This window comes from Megalops cyprinoides, chromosome 6, assembly GCF_013368585.1.
Source record: "Megalops cyprinoides isolate fMegCyp1 chromosome 6, fMegCyp1.pri, whole genome shotgun sequence".
Classification (NCBI taxonomy): Eukaryota; Metazoa; Chordata; class Actinopteri; order Elopiformes; family Megalopidae; genus Megalops; species Megalops cyprinoides.
Window position 1 is genome coordinate 32,595,768 of NC_050588.1, and position 24,820 is coordinate 32,620,587.

At 43.4% G+C, this 24,820-nt stretch overlaps 1 protein-coding gene across 1 annotated transcript in view; it reads left to right on the forward strand.

Annotated features, from left to right (window-relative positions):
- ptprt (protein tyrosine phosphatase receptor type T) overlaps positions 1-24,820 on the forward strand; it is a 225,580-nt gene that overhangs the window by 30,177 nt on the left and 170,583 nt on the right. Inside the window, exons 2-3 of the mRNA XM_036530574.1 lie at positions 8,526-8,648; positions 16,191-16,316. Of these exons, the coding sequence (XP_036386467.1) occupies positions 8,526-8,648; positions 16,191-16,316 (249 nt within the window). The remainder of the gene's footprint in view (positions 1-8,525; positions 8,649-16,190; positions 16,317-24,820) is intronic.

Genomic DNA, 24,820 nt, shown 5'->3' on the forward strand with positions numbered 1-24,820 from the left:
AAATGAGAAGAGAGAGAATATGAAATTTGCTTTATTGGTCTTTGGTATTTCACTCTCTCGGCAGCCCTGCTGTCACCAATTCCTGCTGACCTTGACCATGTCACATTTCACTATAGAATAAGAAATGAATAGCTTTGTTATGTCGAGACAACTTGTAGCTACTTTCTTTGAAAACTTCCAGACTCTATTAAAAAGCTTGCTCTACCCTCATCGCCCACTTTTCCACCCCCCACCCCCTGAAAAAAATAAATAAATAAAAGATGCCTCTATCTTTGTGGCCAGAACAGTGTCATAAATCAGATTAGAAAATGCAAGCTAATTTGATGCATGTGAAATTACAGACTGTCACGGGAGAGAGTTACTAAATCACCGTGTGTTTGTTTGAAAATATGCTTGTGCTAATGTTCTTAGTTTAGTGACTTATTTAATAATAAGTAATTATGTGCATGAATATAACCGTAAACTGTCAATTTGAACGTCTCCGGGATATTAATAGCCATGTTATGTATGTGGTGATGCCAGACCCATGAACGGATGTCAGGATCTAGGGATGTATCGGGTCGGTACAGAAGGAAGTGACAAACTTAAGAATGGGTAAGTGAGCATATTGGTGTGTTTGCCAAGCAGCCAGGACAGTGCATTCGTATCTATAACACAGATGACACCTGCTTTCCCTGGGTGTTAAAATCAACCCACACTGACCTCGCCTGCGTTTTTGCAGAACTGTAGGGTCCGCCGTCCATTCACAAGAGTCCTAGCGGACTACGAGATGGCCGGTGGGTTCAATCTGTGCACAGAGATAAGCATCCCATTTCTCCACCCGGGGGTGGTAACAATGGCTGTTTACAGCAGCTGGGTTATCTTCCGTCCTTCCAAGTGCCATGTAAACGTATGGGGGCCGCGCTCGTGAAAGCCGAGAGAGATGGGGGGGCCCGCTCTGAGAGCCCCCGATAGGCCAGGCATCCTCTCTTTGCTTGGTGTTCCGTGCTACGGGCCTATACAGAGGCCACTCATCTGGCTATTCATCAGGAGATCAGTCCTAGCCGCATTAGTCGTATGTCGTTCGGGGCTCGTTTTCGGATACAGTGACTTCACTGTCTCCCACAAACCCCCCCCCTCCCCCCCGCATGCAGTGAATCACTGCAGTGTGCCGACTGGAAGCTACTTACAGAGGGGCTTTTAAACACATGAGCGCTTGCTGGATTTTCCGTTCTGTTTTTAATCGCTGCCCGGGACGTTTCAACAGGCGTACATTCATTATACATTCAAAAGTGATTTAAAGGTAATTCGGTCTCACGGCTAAAGCCATAAAGCTTGCGCCGTGGAGAAGATAAAAAAAAAAAGAAAAAGGTAAGCCGAGCTTTATTGCAGGTGAGTCAGGCGGATGTGAGAGGCATGCGTTCGTGGAACGCCCAGGTGTTTTTTCCACCGGGGGCCTCCTTCCCCGAGCGCACTGCGGGCCGGAGAAGAACCACAGGCTGAGCGCGGAGTGGCTTCTGATCGGAGTCTGACTCATTGAGTCAGCTGTCTGTCAGCGCTCGGGGGGTGATTAACATGTTACCCTGAATATCCCATTAATCAAAGGCTCCACTTCCTCGGGAAGGAGCTGCATTATGGATGATGTCGGAACTGAGAATTACCAGTTCTCAGAGAGCATTAAACAGACAAGCCCTTTGTGAGTGATGTGCATGAATGGCTTTTCGTATTGTTTCCCCCACTCTGCTGCTTGACGTAGGCCCTCGCCGAGGCTAGCGGTGTGGTCATACACAGTGACAACTGACCTAGGATCAGGGCTGGCATGTGCGATGAGCATAAAGCATTATTTTACGCTCTTCTTTTTGGGGGGGGATCTCTCTTGTGAGCTCTCTACATATTTACCCAGCTGCAAGGTCATTAATGCTCTTTGTCTGAGGCGCATCCAAACGGAGGGGAATGCGTTCAACAAAGCAGTGTTTTTCAGAGGAGAAATGCACCTGTCTGAAACTATAAGCCAACAGGTCTGGTTCTCGTTGTGGTGGGGGGCATTCCGGCCCCCCAGCGACGCCCTTCCTCCCCGGTGGACACGCGGTAACCGCTGACCTCCTTTTTCAATGTTGTCAACAGGGGATGACCCCAGGTGTACATCTGACAAACTCTCCTCTGTTCCATAATTAATGCAGGCCGTGCTGTCTGTTTGCATCAGGCAACCCCCCCCCCCCCTCCAGCTCACCGTGTTCAATTACAGGATCATTTGTTATTAGTTTGCATTCTGCCCCCAAACCTTGCTGGGATCCATGTTGAGGCACTCTGGCCGTTACCCAAGTGCAAAGTGACAGCAGAGAGAAATGGAAAATGCACAAAAAAAAAGAAAAGGTTGGATTGTAAATCCATGCATTGTTTTTCCCTCTGTGTAAGGTTAGAGCTGAGCTGTCCCCGGCTTCACAGTGAGACAGAAAGCAATAATTAGGCGGTTCCAGGGAGACTCCGCAATTCTCGAACAAAAAAGTGGGAACCGCGTTCCGAGTTAAATTCTCCAAAGTCAATTAGAGCGGATGCCTTAGCTATGAGAACAGATAGTTAAGCTCCTTTTGATGAGAAGAAAATGAACGGATTAAGTGGTTTGCTCTGTTTAAGCATTTCTACAGGTGAGGTTAGACTGCCTGAATCAGGGCCACATGCAGTCTGATCTTACCCAAAAAGAGTACCTTCCCCCTCACAATGAGGGAACAAGAAACAAAACAGACACCCATGACTGAGAGGCGTGCTTTCTGCTAATTTCCTTACACTTAAAAAGGGTTTTCTCTTGTGTGGGAATATTCTGATTGACTTATAAAATAACAGCACTTTAAATTGTCTGAACAATTGACACAACTGTTGCAAATGCAGTCTACAACCATGAAACATAAGGAGATTGTTTCATAACATTAGATTTGGGTTATTTTCCCACCTCTTTATGCAGAGGGACCCAGTAATTCTGCTCTTGCCACACAGGCTTAAAATGGTGTGGATAGTCATGCGTATTTAGAATTCTTTCTATTTGTTGTAAAATATATGCACCATTAGTACTATTTTGCATAATTTCCCATCACATGCGCTAGTGAAAATGGAACCCTCTTGTGGATTGTGATGGAATATGTATTATGCGATTTGGAACTGTGACTGCTGACAGATGAAGACAAAATGTTTATATTGTTATGCCACCTTGGTATCCACGCGTCTGAACTTACCGGTCTAGTTCCTTTTAGCATGCTTGTTCTGTGCAGATGAAACGATGTGAGAAAAAGGAGGAGGAAATTGTTCTGAGGAACTCATTTCTCTGTCTGCAAGCTGTTGCCGGACTGGGTGAATGAAGGCCGCCACATTCACGGGAAGAATATCAAGTCCCCCCTCTCAATGCTCAGGAGGCTGCAGAGATATTGTGCTGAGGCCTTCTGGTGTGCATCAGATGTGGTGACTGGGTTTTGTTATCTGGAGTGGGGACTGTGTTTGTGTCACCTGAATCTGCTCTCATCGATGACTGCTCTGGCCTGAAAAAGAGTTCCCCCATCCTCTCTCTCTCACGACCTGTCTCTCTCTCTGTCTCTGCCTCTCTCTTTCTCTTGTTCTTTCTGTCTCTCTCTCTACATAAATAATGCACAGGGGTCTGAGAGGAGAATCAGAGTATCCGCATCTCCCTGTGACTCAGTTTCAGACTGTTTCAGTTTTTTTTTTTTTACCCTGTGGAGGGAAGGTGGAATTGAATAGATAGAGCGGTGACGGGAGACCCGAGGTTCTTGCCGAGGCAGAGCGACAGTGGATGTCATTTCTGTTATCGCAGCCAGTAAAGAGCAGCGCCGTTTCGGCCGGTTCCTGGGCGTACAGCGAGGCAGCAGGGAGGACCATACGTACCCTGCTAAATATTCATCGCTGGTTCCGGGCCCGTATGACAGCGTGGCCTCATCTACACTCAGCTCACTATCACATGACACATCTGTCAGAATGCTGGCCGGGCAGCCCGGGTAGCTCTGTTGTAATTAACTGTTAGTATGCACAGCTCTAGCTGAAGGTCACATGCAGTACTGCAACACACACACACACACACACACACACACACACACAAAATCCAACTTATCGGGCTGTATCTGATACGCAGTCAATTAAAGGTTGAGAGATGAGTGTATGTAATGGTGATTTCAAATTTGGAGCAGGGCCAGAGGTTATTTGAGGCTTGTCCGGGTGGGATATATGTGTAGTTTGCACGTTTCCGTGATGTATGCTGGGTTTTGCACCCACCTTGATGGATTTCCTGCAGTGCTTGCTCTCCCATGAAGTCAGCAACAGAGGGTGACATTGAACACCACTCTGGGTGTGTGTGTGTGAGAGTGAGTGTGTGCTGCTCTTTTAGACTCGGAAGCAGGCATAGGCCAATTTAAATGCATTAATTATTGAGTGTCCCATCTGTATGTATGAGGGGCAACTCTACCTGTACAAGAAGTCTGCATGCTTTACTGGTGATCTGTAACACGTGAATTTGAATGTGACCGTGTGCGAGTTAAAAAAAGCAAAGCAAAGCAGAAAAAGAATGAGCCAAATTACCAGTCAAAGGGCTGGACTGATTTCTTTTTCTGTTGTGGAGAGGCATGTCAGACAGGCAACGTGGTGAATGCACTTGGGCTCAGAACATGCCCTTCTGCGTTCTTCTACCTCCATATTTATGTATGTATGTATGTGTGCTTTTGTGTGTAGGTACTCTCTCTTTCTCATATATGTGTACATGTACATTTACCTACCTACCCATCTGTCTATCTATCTGTCTATCTGTCTATAATGTAATATAATGTTATACATACACACAGAAAGAGAAACAGAGAGAGAGAGAGAGAAAGAGACAGAGAGAGAGAAAGAGAGAGAGGGAGAGACAGAGGCCAGGGGTAATCCCATGGCAGAGAGGCGAGTGCGTACCTGCAGTCTGCTCTAATGAGGGCCTGAGAGGAGAGGAGCAGAGAGAGTGAAGACTTTTCCTCTCGAAACCCCTGAAAACACCGAGGTTGGGAGCCAAGGGGCAGCCGCTGACAAGAGCTCGTGGAGAGAGAGAACACTGGAGAGATGGAGCTCTTGCACTCAAATGCCTTTTTATTTCATTATTTATTGCCCAAATATGAGCCTCACATCTTAAGGGCTTAATTAATGCCATAGTACAGCCACATTGGCCGTTTTAATTGCGTTGCGAGGGATTTGCAGTGTTGGAGGGTAATGATGGAAACTGCTACAGAATACTAAAAAACAAGGAGAAGATGGCGGGAGTAAACAAACAGATGAGAGTGCAGATGAAGCTGTGACATCTTCATGAATTATTGATTCTTGAATTAATCTTTTTTTTTTTCGCTGAGTATTGTCAAAATTTAGAAAGAGTAAATTAGTTCTAATGCTAATGCAAATGCTGTCGCTAATGCTAATACTGCTGATAGTAACAGTAATACTAATAGTAATACTATACAGGACTCTTCTGTTTTCCTTACACACAGTGTGTGACAGAGTCATGTGACAGAATCCCAGGCCCAGCGCCAGGAGAAAATACAGAGGGGTGCAATTGCAATCCAAAGGGGGGTGGGGGGGGGGGATTGGAGACATCAGGGTATAAGGAGACAACTGAGGGTGCGCTGAGGGCCGTGTGGGGGTGCGGCCCCATAGCGCCGGGCCTGCAGCGCTCCCTGCTGGTGGTGTCCATGGGGACGACCTAACTTTGTGAACCTAACTCTGTTGTGGGGAAGCTGGTATTGAGTTTACCGTGTTACAGGCAGGCCAGAAAGAAACGTCCATTAGACCGGGCACGCTGCAGCTGTTGTGCTGCCTATGTCAAGGTCCCCTCGTCTGCGGGTCCCTTCTGTGCGCTACAGAAAGGAGAAGGCCGATCTGGATGAATACGAATGAGAGCTCAACTTTTCAGCCCAGTTTTGGGGTGGGGGGGTTTGGGGGGGCTTGAAAGTGCCAGAGCTGTCTGCAGCGTGCCGACGAGCCGAAATCCTGCAGCAGCAAGTCTACTCAGACAGCCCTGAAATCCCATTTCAAAGACGAGCTGTGACCAGAGAGCTGGCTCTGTTTAAATCGGCGAGTGGCTATTATCACTTGCTCAGAAAAAGCCAAGCTAAATCCCTGAAATGTACTGTCAGATTTTTTTTTAAAGACTTTTCCCTTCATTTATATTTGAATGCCTTATTGCCGTCAGCTCCAGCTTCCTGCCTTAATGGAGATGAGACCCCTTACAGGGAGCGGTAGGGTTAAAGTGGGAGAGGAGAGCCTGGAATGCAGAGTGCCTGGGTGTGTGTGTGTGTGTGTGTGTGTGCACGCGCATGTGTGAATGTGTGTGTGTGTGTGTCTGTGTGCGCACGTGTATGTGCATGTGTGCATGCACATTTGTGTGTTTGTGCGTTCAAGTGTGTGTGTGTGTATGCGAAGAATGGTGTTTACAACTTTCAAAAAAGTGTTTCAACGAAGTACTTACCCTTAGTTGCTTCAGTAAATATCCAGCCTAATGAATAAATATGCAAATCTCTAGGCTTTGTAAATCACCCTGGATAAAGGTGTCTGTGGATCCAATAAATAGTGTCATGATGAAATGTGTCAGGGGAGAGCAGCCATGGTGGTCTGAGTGTGAAGGCTTGACCAGCCCAGCCCAGAGCCGCTCCATGTCACATGCTCTTTGGATTGATGCATGAGTCCAATCAGTGAGGTATGAAGGATGATGTATGAGACCATTCAGGCTGAGGAATCTGGGCCTCCCCCGGCCGCACTCTGTATTGATCCACTCAGTGTCAGTGTCAATGGGGCTTGGGTCGCTGAAGCAGGAACTGTGGCATCGCGCGGGGGCCAAGTGTCCAGGCAGTGGGCCACGCTGATTGGCCAGAGACGCACTCACTGGAACTTCCACCTCCTGTCCCGCTAATTCACTCACCCAAACTGCCCAGGAATGTGTCACCCTGATTGGAGTGATGGAGCGTTGAATCATAACTAGAAAGCATGTGTCAGTGCAGGATATTGTGCCACCAAAACCCGTGTCTGAGAGGCCGTTTTTGCATCAGTTAGCTTCAGTTAATGGGAAACAAAAATATGCCAAACATCACCCTGTGCATATGTGGGAAAAAAATCTAGATAGCTGTTATCTACGTGACTTCATTCATCTGAGGTACATTACATGTGCTTGTTAGACAGTTGTGGTATGTTACTAGTTTCTGAAATTGCCCCTTTTTGAAGAAATACTGAGTGTTGAAAAGTAAAGCCGTCATGATGGCTTCTTTGTGTTAGAGCTATCTCCTGTTATTATTGCCATCAAAAATGCTGAATGTTAGAACATTAAATAGATATCTGTAAAGCCCCTCTCTGCATTTTCATTCCAATAATGGCTTCGGCATTTGGAGCGAATCCAAAAAGCATCTCCTGTGACAAATTACAAATTAAAATATTGTCTGTAAATGATAAAATTATGTTTGGATCGGTGTATTCCCTACAGCCGTTGCTCTGACTGAAGCAATGCTACCACTGAAGACAGCTGTAAAAAGACAATTTGCAGTTGGTTAGGAAGCCTTTGACTTTGTGGAAAGTTTAGAATCCTTCCACAACATACATTACCTGAATGTACTGTACATTACTCTAGATTAGACAGGACAGGACAATATGGAGCACCATGACTTGGGATATGATTTGGAAGGATATTTCTCATATGGTCCCAGTTTTTTGTCAATAAGTTGACTTACATATATAGTTAAAATATCAAAGCTAACACAGAGTCCATACCTTGGAAATCTGATCTTAAATATGGTGACATACAAGGACAAGGGGGCGGTGTCCATCCTGGTTACAACACTCATGTAAGCCAATAACCCACAGGCATGGTGCTTGCTGAAGGAGAAATATTTGATATGTTTTATGATATGTGTCAAGTACTTACATGCACTATTAAGCATTCTGAATTGCACGCTGTAAGCCTAGATCCTGACCCTCCTCTAGTTGATGATATAGTGTTAGACAGCTATACTACCACCCATAGCTTTTCATTACAGTGAGGAGACAGATACAAAGGCCTGTCAAAAGACTCTTTTTTGATGGGTAGGTCTCCGTGATCACTGATCATTTAAAGAATCATGAAAAAAACAATCTTGTGTCTATCAGTGTGGTTTGTGCATGGTGAGGATTTCATTGTTTAGAAACTAAGTGAAAAAAACAAGGTTTGCTCTGACAGCAAGTCATTGAACTGCACTGAACTGGTTTGTCAGCATCACCTCTAGTTTCATTTTAGGTTCGTTTTAGTGCACAGTCATGCATGCAAGCACTTGATACATTTCATGAAAGACGTCTAATTTTAATTTTTTGCCAGAGTTCTGCTTTAATTCCGGGAAATTCTATATGTGTACAGTGCTAAAAATATTTCAATTTCCTAACTGCCTTCCAAAGAGAAATTGTCAGTTAACCATCTCATAAAAATGGATTGTTCTTGTACAGTCCTATTTCTATAGGGTATATGAAATTGGTAACAAATTTATGGGGAAACTTTATCTCTTCTCCCTCTATAGAATTACAACACTTGGATCATGGTAAAAGCTGCATGAGGGGTAAAAATTGTGGAGTGGATCCAGATAGCTTGGTGATACGGGATAGGAGGGACATATCCACAAACTCCGCTACAGAAGCAGTGGGTGAGTAAAGAAGCTATAAGTCCAGATACGGAAGGAGTTCTTTTTTTTTGGTCACAGAATTTTATTTTACTGTTATCTCGATGTCAAACTTTACAGCCGGCTCCTTAATAATTGAGTTTCGTCTCCTTGGCAATCAATTAGATGAATAATTCACCGATATAGTATGTGAGGGGACTGCTGTGGGTAGTCTATTATTTGGACTGCATCCATAGTGGGTCACATTTGGTCACAGGTTAATATGATACTAATCACCATGTTATAATAATATAAATGATATTAACAATGCTGTGGACCGCTCTCATATGAGTCACGTCTCGTACGGAGTCCTGGCAAGGTCCCGGCACACTGCAGTGCATACAAACAAGCCATAAAGCACTGAAACTTTGCAGACGTATACAGAGCATTTGCACAACAGTCCAGGCAGTGCCGACCACCTATGAGACCAAGGGAAAGCACTGTGTGAATATGTTTGTATATGTGTGTGCATGCCCAAGTGTCTGTTTGCACACACATATGTGTGTGTGTGTGTGTGTGTGTGTGTGTGTGTGTGTGTGTGGGTGGGTGTGTGTGCACGCATTAGCTTTTGTGTGTGTGTATTTGGAGAAGGAGTTTTTATCACTGGAAGGAAATCTTCACTGTCTTCATCTGTCTGTGTGATTTGCAATGAGCCTTGGGCAATATCCCCTGGGTTTTTCATTCCTTAAATGGATGTTTAACGTCTCTTTGATGCCAGTGTGTGTATTCTTCAAGCAGAGAGTGCAGGACCAAAGGAGAGCTTTATTTTAAAGCAACCCGAGCAGATACGCTCAGACAGAGATTGATGGCGCAGGTCTGATAGGCGCAAGCAGCTAATTCTAAGGGCGAGTGAGTACCACGGAAAGGGCGAGAGGATTAACACCCATGCTTGGAAATGTGACAGATAGACTCCTCAGGTGATTAAGCAGGTTCAGCTAAGAACCAACTTTTAAGCCATCATTTTCATAGGCTGATTGATTGTAATCACTTTTGTTTGTGGTTGATGGCTTATACTAGATTAAAGTGCAGGGATCCTGAAAATCCACAAAATGCTATGTACTCTACTGATAACACATAAATATTTTGTAGTTTGCTTGGTTAGACACAGTAAAATTGCAGAGGTAATTATGTAATCATGCACACAACACAAGGCCACATAAAATAACCACACATATTCCTCTTTGCCATGTTCAAATAATGTGCAAATTACATTAGCTGGAAAAAAGTCACTGACAAAATATGATCAAATAAATGCAAAAGAACATTAAATCCATTGGTCTTTCATTTCATCCAAAATCGGTTTTCTGAAACCACAATATTGACAACTATGCATTGTCTGACATTCTGTGCCTGTGTGTGTGTGTGTGTATGTGTGTGTATACGCGTGCATGTGCATAAGTGTGCGTGCGGAGATGCACGTGTGTGTGTGTGTGTGTGTGTGTGTGTGTGTGTGTCTGTCTCTCTGGCCTCTGTAGAGAAGAGTGGAGAACAGACTTTATTTATAACCACTCAAAAGCTCAAGAAACAGACGTCTGTAGTTGCATACTACACTGTGTTTTATCGCCTGTAAGACTGTTTTTCTGCTGTAATCAATTTTTTAAGGGCTGGAAAAAAAAATCGCATGACACGCATTTTGTAGCAGCTAATCATTTTTATTGGTAAATTTTTATGATCCGAAGTGCTGTGTAGAAACATTTGTCATCTCTAACCAGGCTGAACAAGAGCAGGCCGCCTGTAATAGATGGAGGGAGACAGCATTTCCACATTCCTGGCCTCCGATGGTGACGTGCTCTGGGCAACCTTGCAGGAAAGCGCTGCCTGCCTCCTGCATTCTCCAAAACCTGCTGTCTCTGCTTTTAAACACCTCTGGGTCCGTGTGGAAGTCGGATAATTAAGTTCCAAGGACACTCCATGCTACAAACTCCCGGAAAACTACATAACATAGACCAAATGGAGTGTGGAAACTGATAGATCTTTTTTTTCACCTGGATGAGCGCTATTTTTCCAAAGAAAATGTCTCGTAATGTGATTTATTCCACACAGAGATAACCTGTCTTTTGTGCTGCCTAAATAAGTGGCAGAGGAATTTATGTACTTCACTCCTTGAATTAGATTAAATTCCAATATATCACTGTGCCTGTCTGCCTGTCTGTCTGTCTGTCTAGTATACACTGTAAATACACACTGTAAACAGATGTGTGCAGATATTTTCCAAATGTCCATATCTTCAAATCCTAGGCATCAGGGATGAGTGCCCTGTTGAGAAGCAGCACCTTTTGTCACACAGCAGAAAAAATCAATCATTCACGGCGTTTGAAGACTTCATTTTATGCCAGCTATGTAGAAGCGGGATTCATATGCTAATTATCTGCAACAGGCCCAGACAGGGGACAGACGTAAACAAATTCTTTGCGCCAACTATTCAATTATGAAGGTCAGGGAAGAGGATGCACAGTTTATAGCAGGTAATTACACTAACATAGCCCTGTTTTTGCTTGTGTGGATGTGTGTCACGGGGTCTGTGTGAGTATGTATGTGTATATGCTGTTGATCAGCATCATGCGCTTGTTTGTACAATGCGTCTATAGTGTTTCTAGAGTATGCACTGTATGCCCATGGAAGACTGCTGTTAATAACTATTGTGTAGTGCTAGTACTACCACTAGCACTAGTCAATGCCACTGCTAACCTTGCAACCACATGGATAAAAGTCACAGACTTCTTAACAAGGCAATCCAAACAATAATAGTGAATAATCTAATATTAAGGCTAATATAAATACCATAAGCTGTGAAATGACTTTTCATGTTCATGGTAATGATTTCACATTTGTAAAAGTTTGATCTTCCTTTATCTGCAAGGGTTATGACAGGCATACTTTGCAATGCAGGTCTCTGATGTTTGCTTTTCCAGCCTCTGTGAAAGGCCCTGCAAAACAACTAAACCGTAAAAGCACCATATAAACATTCATAAACACCTGACTGAGTTTTTCGGCCTGTCTAACTGGGTAGCCACTCTGTGAAAGCGTGAAATACGGAGTCTTTAGACTTGATTCCATCCCATGATCCTCTCTGTGCTCTGAGCTTCCTCAGTGTTCCGTGAGCTTGGTCTGTGAGGGCCAGTGGGCTCACAGTGGGGGGAGACAGAGTGACAAGGCTGCTGTGCCTCCCGCTGTCGTCGTGGAGACAGAATTGGATGTTTCTGCCTGCTGCCTTTCGGATACCCAAAGAAAAGTACTCTGCGTGGGTCCTCATGGTGATAGATAGGCTAAAGGAAATAGTTTTTGTGAATTCCATTGGTGAGGTTAAAGGGTGTAATTGAAGTGGAAAAGGAAGAATTAGTAGAGGCTGAGGGAGCTGCTAAATTGAATGAGTTGTGTGCAGTATTAGAGGTGCTGGTGCCATTGTCTGCTGTCTGGGGCTTCTCGGGCTTAATTCAAAGTGACTGACCGAGTTGGATTTCATTTGAAGTGCGATGTGTGTGTGTCTCTCACACAATAAATCGCCTTGCTCCCTCTGTGTTTTCAGTCCTGTCCAAACAGATTGGATGCATTGACTTCAGACCTGTGTGCGGCTGTTTCCTGATGCTCTCTGGTATTGCACAGCAGGACAACAATTCTGCCAAAGAGGCAATCAGCTCATTGTTTGTTGTTTTGACTCGAACAGGAAAAAATGGTTAGAAAAGGTTTCTATTTGATCATATATTTCACAATTAAGCCTGTGTCTATGATCTGTATTAGTGTGTATGAACAGAGTGAGATTATATATATGTAATATATATATAATGCATATACGTATATACATGTTTTGTGTAAATTTATATATGTATACACATACACATAACATTTCATATAGACGTTGAATAAAATGTTTTTGCAAACATACAATACAAAGGTAATTATGAGATATTTCCATCAGTTAATACATTAATGAAAGTACTTTCTGCCATTATTCATATTATTTGTGCCTACCGGAGTGGATATAATATATTTAGTTCCAAGTCTCATATTTCCCTGCTTGCAAGCAAACGCTGTCAGGGGGAAAAAAAGGAAAGACATATGGTTGGATTGGCATTAATTAAATTTTAAAAGATGACAGTAAATTTAATGCAACTAAACTAAGATCCTAAGTGAAGCAGTGGCAGCTGCTTTAACCATTTAGCTTCCATTGATATCGTCTTAGACTTTTGTGGGAGTCAGTTGCCATGTTGAATTAGCTTTCCTGAAGATTCCACGGCAGCACAGACAGGGCCTGATAGACCTGCTTCTCAAAGGGGCCAGTGATTGGTGGGGGGGCTTTCATCTCCCTGTTTTCTGAATTTCTGAATTGACTCCCCTCTGCATATGGACAGTACTGCAAAATATGCTATGCAAATATGCTAGCCCCCGCAAGACTCGCAAAAGAAAACACCCCCATTGTTTGAAAGGATGTCCTTGTAGGACACCTCTGGTCCAAAATGAAAATGTGATACTTTATGATGTGTATCAAGTGCTTACATGCACGACTGAGCGTTTTGAACAATGTCCTGTAAGCCAGCTCGTTTCTCCTTCTCCATTCGATGACACAGCCAAAACACAAGTTCAGAATTATAGAAAGATTGTTTATAAGAGGAAATGTCTTCCCTAATTCAGATCAAGGTCTTTTGAATATCGTGTGTCATGCAATGTGTTGAAACATGTTTTGAATTGCATAGTTGAAAAATTTAGAAATAATCTGCAAGAGGAATCCACCACGTTAATCATGCAATTTAACAACCTGATCACACCAGAATAGCTACATAACTAATTGTGGCTACGGTATACGACCAGGTTTCATACTTGTAGTTTGTTGCTACTGAAATTTCGGAATTTTTCTGAATACCCTTGGTAACACATACCTTAGTCTGTACTCTCACATTATATCTGTCCTTGATTCAAACCACAGTCCACCCCAAAATCAGATGTAACCTTTTATGCAATAGTGATGATTACAAATATTGTAGTTGTATAGCTATTACACTGTATTCACTTGAACTTACACAGCATTATAATGGAAATGCAGATGACCCTGGTTAATATCATCATCTTGCTTAATATCCCAACCCTCTTAGTGTCACTTTTTTCATAACCACTCACCTCTCACCATTGATTTCAGTGTTAAACTGATTTACCAGGAAACCCGTTCACTCTGCCTCTCAGAGTATCCGTCTGAAGTTTTTTTTTTTTTGCATTTCAAATAAGTAGTTTTACAGTAATGTATTTAATCAATAGTCAATAAACATCGGCAGAAAGGTGTTACGAAGTAACCCAGGGATATTATCAGTTAAACTAGCTCTGTTTAGTTAGCTTGTTATAAGCATCCAAAAAGTGTTAACGTGCACTCAACTGACGGCATTCAAAAATGTAACAATGCAACAATATATGCCTTTTTACAATAATGTACAGAGTAATTTTGAGGAAAACTCTACAGTAGCTTGATATACTCACCCATCTTTATGTAACATGCGGTATGTTAATAATCAATCATAGCAGTAAAGCATATAGTGTGATTACTGAAAACACTGGACTCAAGTAATAAATTGTCATGTAAGACTGTGAATCTAGTACAATATAAATAGTGCATGTACACAGTGCCTTGTGTTTCATTTTCTTTATTTATCCACAAAATGTATTAACAGCTATTGTAGAAGTACTGCCTCTTGTTGTTCCACATTTCAACACCATTGAATAATATGTGAACCCAGTTAATATTTCTAATTACATGTACTTCCTGGTGAAGGAGATATTAAGCAGGTTACAGTGTACATGGGTATACTGCCAACTAAATACAAAGACTGATAGCATTTCTCCGTTTGAAAATGACAGTGAAGTACTGCACTTTTGTCTCTATGCTGAATGCGTATTTAGTGCTTGTTTGGTTATTATTTTAGTGGAAATATGAATCATCTGTAGGAGAGAGTTATTATTTCAAATGCAGAGCTGCACACTGCTGCTGTACCCTCAATAAAGATGGAAGTCGCAGCAGTCCGCTCGATTTTGAAACCGTTAGACGGGAATTAAAGAAGCTGCAGCAGTTTGATTTTCATAGAGCAGATGGAAGAAGTGTACAGCCCTCTCCCCCACATATGCGTTATTTTCAGTTCATTAAGAGTAATTGATGAGAGCACAACATGGAAATTTGGGCTGATAAACAGTGTCTCGACAGCACGCCCAAAGAAATGCATCTGTTAAAAAGCCCCTTCCCTTATATCTCAGTGTCTTGTATTATTAGTGATGAAACTCTTTTGGGCTGCTCTCAGAGGAGCAGACGTGAGTGCAGGTTTCAGCTGTTGTGGCTGATAGAAACTGTTGCTTTTCTGCTGCCGGCGACTTATCAATAATGGATCAAATTGGTAGGCAACATTAATTAGAGAAGATGAAGGGCTTTTGCTTGTTTTTCTTTTTTTTCTTTCCTCCTGTGCAGAAAATCAGAACAGAGGCGTGCTCTGTGCTAATAGTTTGACACTTTTGATATTGAGTATGAAAACTTCCCCTGTGGTGTATACATCAACGAGTCACTCTTTTTTTTTTTTTTTGGTCCCAAGGTAATTAGAATGTAAGGTGGAGATAAATTAAAGAAGACTTAATTATGACTGACGACCACTTGGGTTTTGTGAATGCGAGGTCATTTTAATAAGCTGCCTCCTTGCTAGATTAAGTCTCTGATCGAAAAGATATCGGCTGATCCGGCCCAAGGTGATGAAACGCCTCAAGAATGTTGGGGGGGGGGGGGGGTGGGCAGGCTGTGTTGATGGTGGAAGTAGGAGGTAGGGATGGGGGATTACAAAATGGATTGTCATTTAAATGAAAGTCTGATCTGAGTGAAGGAAACCCTTGACATTCCCTTTTTATGGTAGAGTCCATAGCAAGGCCACACAGATGAAAGGGTTTTTTCTTTTAAATGGAAAGAAAAAGAACACATTTTCTATGTTTGAATTTTTCATTGCATTTGATAGGCAGAGACACATAATAAGATGGCGTAAGTATTTTGTCCTTTGCTTATGCGGTTTTACAAATTTAATTAACCTGAAGGCGAATACCTCATCATTAGAAAACACTGCCATGTGCAGTTAGTGCGGGAGATTGTGTTCTCTGTTTTGGCAAATTGAACATGCCTAACCTTGAACATGTAAATTATGCTGTGTGCTTTATGAGTGGAACTGTAGCTTCAATCTTCTTCTTAAAAGCCATGCTTTGATTGATGTTTAAAAACACCCTGAACTGTGCAAAGCAAGAAAGTAGAAGTAACAAAGAAAAAGGCAAGGCGCATATTTGAGGCGAGAGCTTTAAAACAGAATAATTTTGTTTCTTTTGAGTCCTTCATTGCAATTAAAATCCGCACCACAAAGACTACATTTAATTAGAGGTTCTTCTTGGTTTTTTAATCTATGGCTCCTGGCAAACATAAAGCTTAATGCGGTGGAAAATCATTATTTAGCAGTGATAAAATAATGATGTGAATATGTGGCTTAATCATGTTGACATATGCAACCCTTCTCTCGTGTCCCGCAGGCAGCTGCTCTTTTGAAGAGCACTACAGCAGCTGTGGGTACAGCGTGGCTCTGGGGACAACCGGCTTTGCCTGGGAACAAGTCAACACTTGGGAGAGGCCGACCATGGACGCCGCTGTTCCCACAGGTAAGTCTCGACACTTCACTTTTTTTTTTCACCCCCGCCCCACGCCCCCCCCCCCCCCCCCCCCCAACCTCTCCTGATCTCTGGTGCTCGGCGCTCATCGCCTGCTAAGATGTGTAGAGACATGACAGCATGGCAGTGATCCTGTCAGAGACAAGTGGCAGTCAAGCTCGCTGTCACTTCCATCTCCAGATGGCCTGTGCTGCTGCCTCGGCAGCTCCGAAGTGCCAGTTCTCCGGGTTATTGAAAAAGCATCTCACCGCGCTGGATTCACTTCTGCAGATCTTCAAGGGCTCGCTGCCCCACCACCATCTTGTGCGTTTAGGGTATTTACCGCTATCGTAGGGTCGATTTTTTTAAATCTATTTTTAAAAACATCAGAACACATAATTTCCTGACCAAAAAAAGCAACAACAAACAAATGAAGAAAAAAAAAAAACATGCAAGAAACATCAAAGTCTCATTTCTAGCACAACAAGCAGGCCACTCAAATAAAAAATGTGAAAAAAGGAAATATTCTCATAAATAAATAAACAACAGCAATCCACCATCTGCCTCCTTATTTATATCATCATGATATGATTGTCTAATCAGGGGAAACTGGGGCGCTCTGTCTTCCATCATCAGGCTGGGGGGGGACCTCTGCTCTGATTGTTGATGGGGTTTAATACAGTGCCCCATGGAATAATACCTGTGGGCCTGTTGTGTGTAATGAATAGCGAGGCGGCACAGTGCGTGTAGAGGTGGGGAAACGAGGCGTGGGGGGCTCAGGTGGAGATGCTAATACTTTCTTGCAGGAAGGACCGTTGACGCCTCTCGTTACACAATAAGCCCCTCTCCTCACCTCTGGTGCTAATAGGCTGGAGCCATCTACCAGAGGTAGTTACCTGTTTACGATGCGCGCTCCTTGTTTGGCCCGTCTCTCTCTCTCTCTCCCTCTCTCTCGTGGGTTCATTGTGTGAGAAACGCGCTCTCCTGAATTGGGCTTCCTGCAGACTTCACATTGAGAGCTATGCTGTTGCGGTGGGTGCACAACACCAGCTGCTACCCTGCATTCTGGGTATTAGGTCTTGAGGTAGACGGTTGATGCTAGGCAGTGCTTTGACACACTAGATACCCCAAACACATCCACAGTACTTGATAAATCAAGAAATGACAAGGTAAGGAAAGAGCCTTATCAGGTTAATTCACTTTCTCATGGTTTTCAACTTAATGTGGGAAAATGTATTTATTTTATTTGTCACAAAAGCATCTTAAGACCCACACTGTTTTTAGATTTTACTTGGTGGATGTAGAGTTGGAGTGTCACATTTGTGTGTTTCTGAATGGGAGTGGGGCACCCTGTCCTTAACACTCTTTTTAAAAAGTACATATTTCCTGAGCATGTGCTGCCTTGTGGTTCCCAAAACACTTTTCAAGTCTTGAAAGCTTTAACAGGGTTAAAGCTTTAAAAGGGTTACTGTCCATTCTCCATATTGATTTGTATCAGTGAGAGGCAGATTTCGAGTGCCGGAGATGCTAGCTCTGCTTTTGTGATTTGTGATGTGTTGTTTTCAGCCTTGGTCTTCTTTAACAAGTTTGTAAGCGTTTCAGTTCATTACCCGTCCTTTCTGAGCTTGCTCCGGCTGAAAACAAATCAAAACCAATCAAATAAATATGTCTGAAGTCTGTCATTTTGACGTGACACGTGTTTACTCCTCGGAAACTATATTTGAAGCCTGTCTGCCCACAAATGCCTGGGATTAGTAATCGGCTGTTGAATTATAGGTTGTCAGCGCGGAATTGCATTACCGCTCTCCGAGCATGGTTTTTAGAGGCTGATGAGGGTAAAGGGGTTAAATAGCTTGTCTACTTTTTTTGTTCTTGGTGATGATTTGAGTGCTCTTGTGTGCGGTGGAATTGATTGTGTCTCTGATTTCTGTGCGTATGGAGGGAGAGGGGAGGGGCAGGCCGAGCCGAGGGCTGATTGACAGGAAGGGGGGTGGGGGGGTGGGGGTCACGTGGGCCTCTAATGCCTCCATTGGTTCTGGATGCAATGACCGGTCGTATGCATGTGTAGCTTACTTTCTTTTACTGTTTATTGGCATGGCAGCTGTTGGATACTTTCAAAAGCTTAATGGATCAGAGGAGAAAGATAAACTTTTTTACTGCATTTTTTGAATACAACCAGACACCATTCATAGTTTGGATGGCAGCCTTAATGCATTCAGCACAATGTTCAAAAGTCAATGAAAAATACATGTCGTTCCTAGCAAAGGTGGAGCAGGAACTGAAGGAGAATTTCATGCAGTGTAACAATAATGGCGGCCAGTGGGCTTGGTCATTGCTGACAAGGAGTTTTCTTTACAGTGGATGCGCTCATTGTCTTTTCCCTTCAGTCAGCAGATTACGAAAAAAATAACCACTATAAAAGGATTTGGTTCATCTGAAGATCTCTCTATTATTATCGGGCTTCAGATTACCCAAGGACTGGGTAATATTTGGTGAGCCAAACTGATTGTTAAGCCTCTGACCGGATTCATGTAAGCCCTTGTGTTGTGAAGAGTTATACAATTGTCGGTGCTGTTTATCTGAGTGTTGGTTGAACGTTCTCTAAAACTGTGAATGCTGCCATTGGTAGGAATATATAAATAGATCAAACAAGTTAGTTCTGAGAATACAGTGTTTCATTTTACGCAATGCAAAATTACCTTACAGTTGTAAAGATGTGAAACAACACCATAACACTGCTGTTGTTAAACTGCCAGCCCCCGAAGAATTCTCAGGAGTGTAAGACTTGTACTGTCATGGAAAAGCCCAGTGAGATGATCGATAGCAGTAGCAATAATTACACTGACCCTGCCCCAGAAGGCTCTGATACAGAAAGGAAATGTGGCTTGCAGCCTGAAAACAGCATTGGACTTCAGACAAGCCTGAGGTTGAAACGATCCGCGCGGCTATTGGCAAGATGACGGTAATGCGTGCACAGCTTCACTGTGATGTGGTGACTGTCAGCTCCACACAACTGCTGTAACTGCATGAACCAAGGTGAAAAATCCCTTCTCACTGTGTCCTCTCCTGCAGAATAACATCAGATATATCAGAGTATATCTCACTGTGTCTGCTTCCATCAGAATAATGATATATATATCTGTGCCTCTCAAACCAGCTATTGTTTTCCATTATGCTGCAATAGGCGGCTTTGGTTGGATTGTATAAAGGAGCTGGAAGGTAAATAGCGTAAGTACACATCTATACTTCAAGAAGGACAATGGGTACTGTGCAGCCATAGCATACATTAGACAATATCTTCAGCAAAATTCATAGACATCGTACAGGAAGTCATGAAATTAATTTACCCTACCACTGCTGGCCAACCAACCACAAGGATGCACAAACTGGACTGTAACTATAGTTAGAGGGGCCTGCATGCATTCCAGTGATTGGCAGACCCTGGGCAGACTGACAGGTGGATGCCAACAGAGCAAAGGAAATGGAAAAAAGACTGAATATGCAAAATCCATTACTGTGGGTAGCTCCAGTCTGGTGCTCCTGTCATTTATTTCTTATTATGTACACTCCCCTAAACGTGTGACCTAACTCTCATAGCCGCTGTTCATTACGCTCTCACATCTCCACACCCGCAAAGCTCAGATCTTGCATAGTAAGTCCATTTGCATTCAGGTCTACTAGTCTAGCCGCCTGCCAGTGAAATGCAATTTGGAAAAAAAAACCTAAATCATCGGTGAGGGCCATGACAGCTAAAAATTGTCACAGACTACAGATCTATGCTGGCTCTTTGCTACAGTAGTTGTTCACATCTCCTCATCAAGACACAGGCTATAGCTATTTCTTGCCAGCTAGCTGGTTCAACAGCTGTGGTCACCTAGCAAGTTTATGAGCTGTTGAACAATGATGTTGTCTGGTTGTTTAGCTAAGTGGCTAATATTTCTGTGGGTTCTTTAATTTGAGGAACACTGGTTGTTTATATATAGGGTTGCAACCAAGTGAATTCCAAACTTTGTTGCAGGATACTTTGTGTTGTGGTGTAATCCAAAGGATTGCTGGTTCAAGAAATACACATTCATATCTCCAGCTAATGCAGTCAATGTGTGGCCCTAATTGCGTGTGTAGCTGCAGGGCTGTTAGTTGTCCCCTTCCAGAAATTGACGTTTTTGCTCATCTTGCTCGTCCATTTGCATTCATGATTTGATTTTGCTATATTACACAACAGTATGATTGTAATTCTAGTTTTGGGTTTGACAAGGAAACAATACAAATACCAGCTGGCATCCAAAATTACTGCTGAGGGGCACAAAGTCCAGAAAAACAACAGGACTGGGGGGTACATTCTCACATTAGGTCATCTTCACAATGGATTAGACTGGTCTGGGAGTGTTGTTAGCCTGGTCTGACACTGTTGCGCGTTTAACTTGAATGGATACACTTACGTTCTATCGTGCCAGAAGTCTCTCTGGATAAGAGTGTCTGCTTTTTTCCACATAACTTGATATATTGGGCATAGGTCACCATTAATAGAGGCTTCCTCTAGCCTCTATCCTTCAGATTTTTAATTGATTTTATTATTTGAGTCTTAACGATGGAGATTAAGCAAATGTTAGAGACTCCAGTTAAAGACTTGATTGATACAACTTATTAAAAAGTGACCTTGGAAGGTACATGTCATATAAAGAGGCTGATTTTTTAAAACGAAAAATCTATGTTTATACATTCAAAATGGAATACATTCTTTTGTACAACTGAATGATAAGTCTTACTTCTTCCTTGCGAGGTGATGGCTTGATATCAAATGCCATGCTGAGGTGAATGAGAATGCTTTAAGCCGAGCTCGATGGGTGATGTAGCAATGGCAATGAGGCAGAGATAGATGTCCAGCGGACACTCAAGAGAAAGAGAGAGAGGGAGAGAGAAGGGAGGGAAAGACTGCACACAACCAATGGCGATCAGGTGGTCAAACTAGTTTGACCTACAATCACTGTCACGTCACCATGACAGCATGCAGTGGATACACTAGGTTGCCCTCAAAGGGGAAATGAAAGATTAGCTGGGGAATAAGACTGTGCATCATAACTAGACTAAAGACAATAATATAGTGGATTTCAAGGATGGTGAGGAAGTAAACCACGTCAGATACATGGGCAATGCTGTGAGCAAAGATGGCAGTGCTGAACAAGTCAGCTAAGCAACTGCACTAACTCCAGTTTAATGGCCAAACAGTATACTTTTACATTTACATTTATGCATTTGGCAGATGCTTTAATCCAAAGCGATTTACAAGTGAGGCAGAGTACAACACAAGCAAAAGCCATACAAGGATTCACAATAATAGAAGTGCTGAATGACCAAGTTTCAATAGTTGGCCAGACAGATAACATCAGTGTGACTAGTAAGACAGGACATTCCATAACCCATAGACTATCATAAAAAACTGAGAAATACGAGACATCAACTCATTTCTAGGCCACACCAGAATTATGCAAAAGAAGGAGAAAAATATTAATGCATACATACATACACTCTTTTTGCTTCCACCCTCAATTACTGGACCAGAAACCCCAAAATTAATATGCGTAATGAAGTGTCTGCCTCTGTGACTGTCTTTGCACGATTTCAGAGGTGAACAAAGACAGACTTGCTCAAACTCATCTGCAGCTCGGGAAGCCATTGTAAAATCACAGGGCCATTTCAGGGAGTGTGTGTGTGCGGGTGCCCCGATTGACAGCCAGGGTGGAAACACTCTCAGCGGGGGAGACTTTCCCATGATTCAGTGGAGCACAGAGACACCTGGAGATGTAGAGCCAGTGTTTTGTGTCATCCTCTTATAACCAGCATCTCCTGGTGAATTGGGTGAAATACTCACTCTCCTTAGCACTTTCTTCCTCTCTCTCTCTCCCTCCTGCCTCTCTGTAGCTCTATGCCCGTGTCCCAGTTGCTTAAACTGCTACAAGGGGAAATCAGAGGAGGAGGGAAAAGAGTAATGGATGGAGAGCCACACTGTAAGACGCATCAGCCTTGTTTACACGTTCTCAGGCGCTATTAAAACAGCTCTCCCGCTCCCCGGAGTGTGCCGGGCGGAGGAGAGCCGGTGGCACTGTGCTGTGTGCTGCGTGACTCTGCCTGCTCTGGGAGCTCCACTGCAAGCGAGCCTTCCTTCTTTTCTCTCCCTGCCGGCACTTTAACAGACCTTGTGGTGGGATCCGCTGCATTCTTCAGCCTTTATCCTCTGCTGTACCCCCTGTAGACTTGTGCTGAAATACTTTGTCCCCACTGTTAACACGACTCATGTTCACGACATCTAAAGGAAAGATATGTCTACCATTTACCACGGGTGAGCCCTGACCTCAACCCCGTCGAGCACCTTTGGGATGAACTGGAACGGAGACTGCGAGCCAGGCCTTCTCGTCCAACATCAGTGCCTGACCTCATAAATGCTCTACAGAATGAATGGGCACAAATTCCCACAGAAACACTCCAACATTTTGTGGAAAGCCTTCCAAGAAGAGTGGTACAATGTAGTGGTCAGGCGTCCAAATACTTTTGTCCATATAGTGTAGGTATATAGGTAAATGGACAAGTGTACAAATGCTGTTTATTTTAGGTTGCTATCAGCTGCTTCCTTGGTGCTAGGGACCTCCCTGAGAATGCGACCATGCCAAAAGCTCCTCTCTCCTTGCGAAGCCATCTGAGCTACCTGGCATATCTTCAGCCAGTGTTACCGGTGCTCCAGAGTGTGCCTGCTGAATGAGACTCAGAATTTCAGGTGGCCTCATCTAATTGAATAAGTAAAAGAGCAGCACAAAGCTTCTCCTGGTCTATTCTGACAGCTGAAAAAGATAAAATAGTCACATTGACTTAATGCCTCAATCTAGCAGTGCTTTACAAGCTGAAAGCAAAATTTATTGGCTCTTTTGTTGTCAGTTGGAAAACTCTTCACACAGAACATTTAGTTCGCTATTTTCCTCGCTTACGTGGTGAATGGAATTGTTTATGATGGGATTTGTGCCATTAAACTAAGCACGTAGATCTTCCTCCCGAGACACCCCCCTTCTCTCTCTTTAAGTATGGTTGCACTTGTCTTCTTTGTGCAGACATGCTGCATTGACAGCCCTGAGGCTTTTATGTCATTTATTTAGTTGTAAGGGAGTTTCTTAACTCTCGTTCTATTCATTTTCACAATTACGTTCCCTCCGCTTCCTGCGTGATGTGGAATGCGCACTTGTTTTTCCCCCACACTCCACCACCTCAATGTCCTTGTGAAGAAGGGCGAACAACACAAGGTGAGATAAGACGGCACGCGGAGCCTTTTAGTGCCCCGTGCTGCCTCTGAGATGTGTTTCTTTGAGCCTGTCAAAGAGACGGGCCCTTGCGCATGCCGAAACTCCGTCGGAACACCCCGGCTCCTGGTTCTGCCTCATGAGGAGGCTGTGGCCCTGTTGCATAATGAACATCTCCTTGTTATCATGGAGGATCCCGTTGTTCCCCTCAACCCCATCATGGGCAGACTTTTATCTCCGGTCGGTGTTTGTTGTTTATCTCCCCATCGACGCGAAGGATCGCATATAAGCCGCACTTACATGTGAAGAGTTTGCGCGCGATTCAAAAGAGGGGGCCACTCACGACGTCTTGCGTGTCCACCGGTGACCTTGAAGTTCAGAGTCTGGAAAAGGGAGCGGGGAAGGAAGGAGGGCCGTTTTGTATGCTCCGCGCCGATACCGCCTCGAGCCGTATTCACACAAGGCTGCGTCCTGCCGTTTTCAAGGAGGAAAGAGAAGAAGAAGGGAAAAAAAAGAAACGCACAGAACCAAAGCAGACGCCGTCGTTATTCTAACAAAACATTTACAACCCACGCTCCCCTGGTGTGAATCTAACAAGTTTTATGGGGAGAAAAAAAGATGACATTTATGAGGGGGAGATACCTTGATAAGTAGAAAGTGTCAAGTGGTCCGCTTGCTTTGTAGACTTTGAGTCACTTTCAAAAAAGGCTTAAGGCTGTTTGATTTTACAGTCCGCGCCTCAGACTGTCTGTTTCAATTGTTTGGTTATCTTTCAGTCGTCTGTACATCATCAAGATTATTTTTTTGCACTGCGGAATCAGTTTTACCTGGATGTTTATTCCTCTGCAGTAGCAGGAGAGCAATATAAAAGTACTGGGAAATACACTGTATTACACCACTTTATCATAGTTACCTCTTGTTTTAAAGTGCAGTGTCTGTATTAGAATATAAGAGAGTCAGAGACAAGTACAGTATAAATTCTGCAGAAGCAGATCTGATGTTGGGTAAACACAATGAAAAAGTTTCAGGTTTTTTTTTCCATTCTGTTTAAATTAAAAATTAAGGGTGACATAAGTGCACAGGAAGTGGCCAGGTTGGAATTGCTGGCACCTAATGTGTGTTTAGGATAAAACAGAATACCCTACCTTTCTGAGTGGAGGTTTCCTAAATGGAGGAGTTTTCAAGCAAGAGTTTAGTATTGCCATTTGTCCCAGTGTTACTGGAAGCTCACTC